We start from the raw sequence: 6,870 nt of genomic DNA, 5'->3' as shown, positions 1-6,870 counted from the left end.
GCCAATGTGTGGGGTGAGATGCAGCACCTCACCGTGCATTATTTTTCGTTTGTTGGAAAGCTTATTTTTTGTTGTGAGTGTGGGAAACGTTTGTATTGAGACCAAAGGCATATGGTGTATTGTTATGGGAGGCTGATAACTGCAAGCATTCAGATAGTTACTTATTTATAGCCATTGTGGTAGGTGGTTTTTGAGTGCACGTGAATAATGTTATTTTTAATAAGGGTAGGTGGGGATATATTTGATAGGACCTTTCGAGTGAAGTGCTAGTTGTCACGTGTCTGGCTTAGTGTGATGTCATGGAAAATAATGCCAAGAAATTGAATGTACAAAAGAAATTTAAAATAATGTGAAAAAAGGGAAAGTTGTTGTATTACTTTTGAATTGCACAGTACAACTATTAACAATAATATTGTTTCAAAGACATTGAATTCCAAGTACGGGGTACGATCTTCCCACTATGTACATTCTTTAGGGTGTAAGACCCTATGCCTAGTACTTTTATGATTTCAAAAGGCCATTCCCAATTAGGTTCTAGCTTCTTCTTATTGCCGGTGACCTTGCGCAGAACCTAATCACCTTCCCGAAATGTGCGTGAGTGGACTCTTTTGTTGTAGTAGCGTTCTGCAGCCTTTTGATAATTTTCTAGTCGTAATTGTGCTACCGTACGTACTTCTTCCAGAAGGTCTAGGTTGTGCAGTAGTTGAATGTTGTTTGTTGTTTGATCAGATGCGATCTCTGTTCGAAGTGTAGGCAGGCCCACTTCTGTCGGGATGATAGCCTCCGTTCCATATACCATGGCGTAGGGAGATTCACCCGTAGAGGATCTTTTTGTTGTCCTATATGCCCATAACACTTTTGGTAGTTCTTCTGCCCATGCTCCTTTTTTATCTTCTAGGTTCTTCTTAATGTTGGCAAAAATAACTTTGTTGGAAGCTTTTGCTTGACCGTTGCCTTGTGGGTAAGTGACAGAGGCAAAGCTCAGCTTGATCTTGTATGTGTCACATAGTTCTTGTACTTTCGCATTTTGGAACGGGGTTCCATTGTCCACGACTATCTCCTACAGTATCCCAAATTGACATATGATATGCTTCCAAATGAAGGTCATAGTGTCTGTTTTGCTGACTGTGACGTATGCTTCTGCCACAACCCATTTTGTGAAGTAATCAGTGGCTACCAGAGCATACATTCTTCCTCCAGCAGCCTTAGGTAGTTCGCCCACCACATCCATACCCCATTTTGCGAAAGGCCAAGGTGCAACGATTGAGTGTAAAGTTTGAACAGGTTGATGGATGGTGGGTGCAAATCATTGGCACTTGTCACATTTTTTGGCATAGTCACATGCTTCTGTCATCATGTATGGCCAGTAATACCCTATTGTAAGTGCCTTGTGTGCCGACTCCGTCCCCCTGTGTGATTTCCACATGTCCCCTCATGTATCTCTTCTAGTAGTTTTTTAGCTTCTGATGGACGCAAACACTGTAGGTAAGGGCTGTTGAAGGACTTGCGGTATAGCGTTCCATGGATTATGGAATAACGTTGTGCCCGAAGGCGTAGAAGCTTTGCGTCGTTTGGATGAGGTAGAAGTTTAGAGGTGGACAAGTATTGAATGATTGGGTCCATCCAGCACTCAAGTTTTGATGAGGTTGAGTAGACTTCCATATCTTTGCTTGATCGGCTTATAGATATGGAGGATTGGCATGTGCAACCTCCTCCAGAGGCTAATTTGGCAAGGGCATCGGCCTTCTGATTTTGTTCCCTCGGTACTTGTATGAGTTCGAACTGGTGAAAATGTGATCGCAAGTCAGTTACATTCTGTAGAAGGCTAGCCAGATGGGGTGCTTTAGTATTGAAATTCCCAGCCACTTGTTCTATCATAAGCTGTGAGTCTCCTCTTACATTTAGACGCTGGATGCCCATGTCTCGTGCTAGTTCTAAACCATAGATCAAAGCCTCATATTCCGCTTCATTATTCATCGTGGACTGTTCTAAACGAATGGCCTCCTCGATTTTAAGGCCTGAGGGAGCCTCTAATACGATGCCAATACCAACCCATTGGGAATTGGATGCCCCATCAGTATGCATCGTCCACACCCATTGATCTTCTGATTCTAACAATTCTGGCAGGGTGCCTGGGGTGAATGATTGAATTTCGACCAGGAAGTCAGCAAGTACTTGTCCTTTTTTTGCTTTTCGTGGCGAGAACTGGATATCATACGTCCCTAGCTCAATTGCCCATTTAGATAACCTTCCAAAGAGATCGAGTTTACTCAATACTTGCTTTAGTGGATAGTCCGTATATACAATGATGTTGTGGCTTTCAAAATATTGTCGTAACTTCTTCTTTGCTGTGAGGAGTGCGAGTGCCAATTTTTCCATCATACTATAATGAGTTTCAGCGTCCAGGAGCATCTTGTTGCAGTAAAACACTGGCCTCTGACAATTAGCTTCTTCTCGGAAGAGAACGGAACTCGCAGCGAACTGTGAGACAGACAGATACAAGAATAGATCTTCATTAGCTATGGGGGAGCTCAATATAGGAGGGGAGCTCAAATAAGCTTTCAATTCTTCCAATGCTTTTCTTTGTTCTGGTCCCCAGGTGGTGTTGGTGGATTTCTTTATGCATTGCAAGAAGGGCTGGCAACGGCCGGACATGCGTGATATGAACAGACTTAATGCTACTACTTTACCCGTCAAAGCATGTATGTCTCGGATGGTTCAGGGTTATTTGACTTCTAACAGGGACGCAATCTGTGTTGGGTTTGCCTTGATGCCCCTCTGACTGATGACGTATCCTAAGAACTGTCCAGAGGACACCCCAAAGACGCATTAAGAGGGGTTCAATTTCATTTTATAAGTGTCGAGAATGTCGAAGCACTCGATCAAATCGTCTATATGTGAAGAGCTTTGTTTAGATTTGATGACCATGTCGTCGATATAGACCTCCATGTTTCTCCCAAGCAATGAGGAAAATAGCTTGTGCATCAGCTTCTGGTACGTTGCGCCTGCATTCTTTAGACCGAAGGGCATAACTTTGTAGCAATATAAACCACCTTCTGTTATGAAAGCCGTGTGAATCTGATCTTCTGATTTCATTGGGATCTGCTTGTATCCAGAGTAAGCGTCGAGGAAGCTCATTCTTTCATGCCCTGCCGTGGCGTCTATCATCTGATCGATTTTCGGTAGAGGATAGCTATCTTTGGGACATGCTTTGTTTATGTTTGTGTAGTCTATGCATACTCTCTTTTTTCCGTTCTTCTTTGGGACCACGACGGGGTTGGCAAGCCAACTGGGATATAGACATTCTTCGATTGCCCCTGTGCTTAGGAGGCGTTGTACCTCCTCCTGTATGACTTGATTCACTTCAGGAGTGAACCTCCTCTGCTTCTGCTTGACGGGTGGGAAGCTGTTGGAAATATTTAGGCTGTGATTCATGATGGAGGGGTCTATTCCGGGTATGTCGTGCGGAGACCAGGCGAAATTTCCCATTATAGCTTTGAGAAATTGTACTAGGGTCTGTCTTTCATTTTCAGAGAGCTTGGTACTTACCAGCACTATCTTAGATGGGTCAGCGTCTTCTAGACATACTTGTTCTAGGGTATCGAGTGTAACTAGGAGTTTTTCTTGGTCTTCTTCTAGATCGATCCCTTTGAGGCATGCTGGTAGGTCCTGCTGTAATTGTTATTTTACGGGAAGTTGTTATGGGAGGAAGTGTCAGAACTATTAATTTCTTTCAAGGTAAGGAAGCACTTTTTGGCCTGCTTCTGGCATCCCTTGATGTCGACGGTGTAGCGCCCGTTGGGTGATAGACATCGCATCATCTGATGCAAAGTTGAGACTACCCCCTGCATCATGTGGATCCAATTTCTCCCCATGATGGCGTTGTAGCTTGTGGTGGAATCTATAATGAGGAAGTCTACTGGCACGGTGCGCTCTGCGGCCACCACAAGAAATCGTACGACGCCTTTCGGATATACTCTTTGGCTGTTGAATCCCAAAATGGGTGTGGTGGAGGGCCGAATCTGATTCTCCTCTAGCCCCATTTTCTGGAAGGCTTCCCAGAAGAGGATGTCGACCCCACTGCCCCCGTCGACTAGAACTCTGCCCAGCTGTCAATGGTCGACCTGTAGTGAAATGACGAGTGGATCGTCATGGGGTAGGTGCAAGCCTTTCAGGTCATCATCAGTAAAGGCGATTGCAGAGGCTGGATAACTTCTGTCCTCTGAAGTGACAAGATTGACCGTGTGGCCTAATGATTTGTATCGCTTTACCCGTTCCTCCATCCTCTTATGGATTTTGGTGATATGCTCTTGGTTCTCAGTGAGTTCCACGATCCCGTGTATCATAGGGACTTGCTTAAGAGGCTCCTGAGTGCTATCAGAGGCTGTGTGCATGGGATCTGACGCTTGTGGTGCTGGGGCAGAAGCGGGATTGTGCCTCGAAGTGCCGGGTCTGCTTGCCTCCTTGATGTATTGGGTAAGCCTCCCACTTCTCATGAGGGCTTGGATCTGATTGTTCAGATTATGGCATTCAGCGATCGTATGGCCGTGATCTTTATGGAAGAGGCAGTACCGACTGTTATCCCTCATGTCAGAAGGAGTGGTAATCTTATAGGGCTCACGCCAGATAGGTCTTTCTTTATTTTCTTCATAAATGACTTCTTGCGGGACGATGTATTCGAAGGAAGGGTATCGTCGTGACTGTCGGTCCTGTCTTGGCCTCTTCCCTTCCTTCGCGTGATCTATTTGGTTCTGTTTCCTCTTGTCATCTCTAGCAGGTGGCGGAGGGTTATTTGTAGATGGATCAAAGATGAGCGCAGACTTCTTCTGTGCACGCTCTCGAAATTCTAAGACCCTGAAGACGCCCTCGGCTCGGGTCTGCACCTCTGCCATGTCGTAGGGTGGTGTCATGGTGAGATTTTCATGTAAAAGAGACCCCACCTACAAGCTTTTGACGAAGAGATTAGCTGCGGTAATTGGATCGACGTCGTGGATTTGATGCACGAGGTCAATGAAATGCTGTAAATATGCTTTCGGATGTTCATTTTCCCCTTGCTCAATCCGATAGAGGTCAGCCATTGTTCTTGGTGCCTCACGGTTTGCACTATATTGTTGTAAAAAGGTCCGTCAGAGGTCACTAAAACTGTTGAGGGATCCGGGCTTTAACTGTCGGAACCACAACAAAGCTGACCCGGAGAAAGTCGTTGAAAAGACCTTGCATTGAATGGCTTCGTTGTTAGCTTCTAATGCCATTTTCTGCTGAAATTGGAATAAATAGTTTAGCGGATCTCCTTTTCCATTAAACGCGGGCAGGGAAGGGATGATGAAGTCCCGGGGCTTAGGCTCATTTTGAATCCACTCTGAGAAAGGAGATTTCTCAGTGGTTCTTGACACTAGATCCAAATGCTCAGTGGCGTAAACGGATCGCCCGTCTGAGAACTTCTGCATCATTTCTCTCATCATATCCTTTTTCCAACTGTCTAAGAACCGGATCGAGGGAACACGATCTTCAGAGGGTGAATCGTGCGTGGCTTGACGTGTGGTTTGTTGAGGCCGGATTTTGGCTGTTGGCTGAGCGGACCGGATGGGTTCTGCTTCCGTCCGCATATGTGTGTCACAGAGTGGGGCTCGCCGTTCTTCAGTCCCGGAGGGTGGCGGGAGACCTTGGGATCCTTCGCTACCGAGGTTCGTGTTTTGCTGAGGGGAATTGATGCGGTCGATTGGAACTTCGGGTCTACCAGAGTCGAGATTGTTGTTGGCTTGGGTGCTGCGTGTGGTGTCAACGGATCTGCGCAGCTCAAAAATCTCAGCTTTGAGCCTAGCCTGAGCTTCAGTCAATGTTTTGATTGCTTCGTCGGAACGCTGCTGGCTCGCTTCCAGCAGGCGACACATCCTGTCGATCTGGTCGCCCACGTCCGCTGGAGGGACACTCTGTGCGACTGGACCCGATACTCCGTTGCCTTTTGGTGGCATGGCTCCAAGGTTTTAGAGGATCTTGGACGTAAAAAGAGGGTTCTTGATTTCTTGATTTGACGATGTGGCTAAGGCCGAAATGTTTTTCGTTTCCCACAGACGACGCCAATTGTTGTGGCAACAATTTTTCTTTCTATATCTGGAGGTATAATCCAACGGTAGATGATGCTTTGTCACAATTCCGGTGATAAAGTTTGCCTTTGATTCGTCGGGGTTACCTGCAAGAAAGACACTCTGATGCTTAAGTCAGTAAAAAATTCAATCCCCTTACTCTTCTATGAATCTTATATTTATAGGACAAAATATGTAAAGCGGTTAGTTAGTTCAAGCAAACCCTGGAATGGTGGGAAAAAACAACCGAATTTCCCTCCAAAAAATACTGATTTTGAATTTTGCGTTCAGAGGTCAGAGGCGCGGACTGCCTCTGACCCGTGGCTTCTGCCTTCGGAGCTTCTGGAGATCAAAACAATACGTTTTAAACGTTCGGCAAATGAGGAAAGGATTTTCGGGCTGAACATTTTGGGCCCAACAATTAGTATCCGCCACTGTGCTCATTGAAAACATATACGAAATATAACACAGAGTAGAAGGAGCCTATAATTCTCATTCTTTGCAGTATATGGTTTATATATTCTTCTTCTTTTCTTTACTAGTATAACAATATCTTTCAATAACGAGTATACACATATATAAATGTATATTCAAAATCAAAATGATAAAGTTTAATAAACTAACCTGTTGTGCTGCCCGATGGCGGCTGACTAGTGACTACCATCGAAGAGAAATGAAGGTGGCAAGTGGGGAAGCGGCCACCAGAGAGCCCCTGGCGTGCACCACGAAGAGGGAGAGAGACTGGGTGGGCTGCTTGGCGTGGTGTGGTGCACACTGGAGACAGACA

The 6,870-nt window shown here is 45.5% G+C and overlaps 1 protein-coding gene across 1 annotated transcript; it reads right to left on the bottom strand.

Annotated features, from left to right (window-relative positions):
- Nucleotides 1-1,374: 1,374 nt before the first annotated feature.
- On the bottom strand, nt 1,375-2,655 carry LOC133779942 (uncharacterized). The gene has a single exon (XM_062219837.1). The coding sequence runs from the start codon at nt 2,653-2,655 to the stop codon at nt 1,375-1,377; it is 1,281 nt and encodes a 426-aa protein (XP_062075821.1).
- Between the last annotated feature and the right edge of the window lie 4,215 nt (nt 2,656-6,870).

Source organism: Humulus lupulus, chromosome 5 (assembly GCF_963169125.1).
Source record: "Humulus lupulus chromosome 5, drHumLupu1.1, whole genome shotgun sequence".
Classification (NCBI taxonomy): Eukaryota; Viridiplantae; Streptophyta; class Magnoliopsida; order Rosales; family Cannabaceae; genus Humulus; species Humulus lupulus.
The sequence above is the reverse complement of the archived record's forward strand: the minus strand, read 5'-3'. Positions and strand labels throughout refer to the sequence as shown.

Coding starts and splice junctions, on each gene's coding strand:
- LOC133779942 (XM_062219837.1), bottom strand. CDS start 2,655: ATGTCCGGCCGTTGCCAGCCCTTCTTGCAATGCATAAAGAAATCCACC.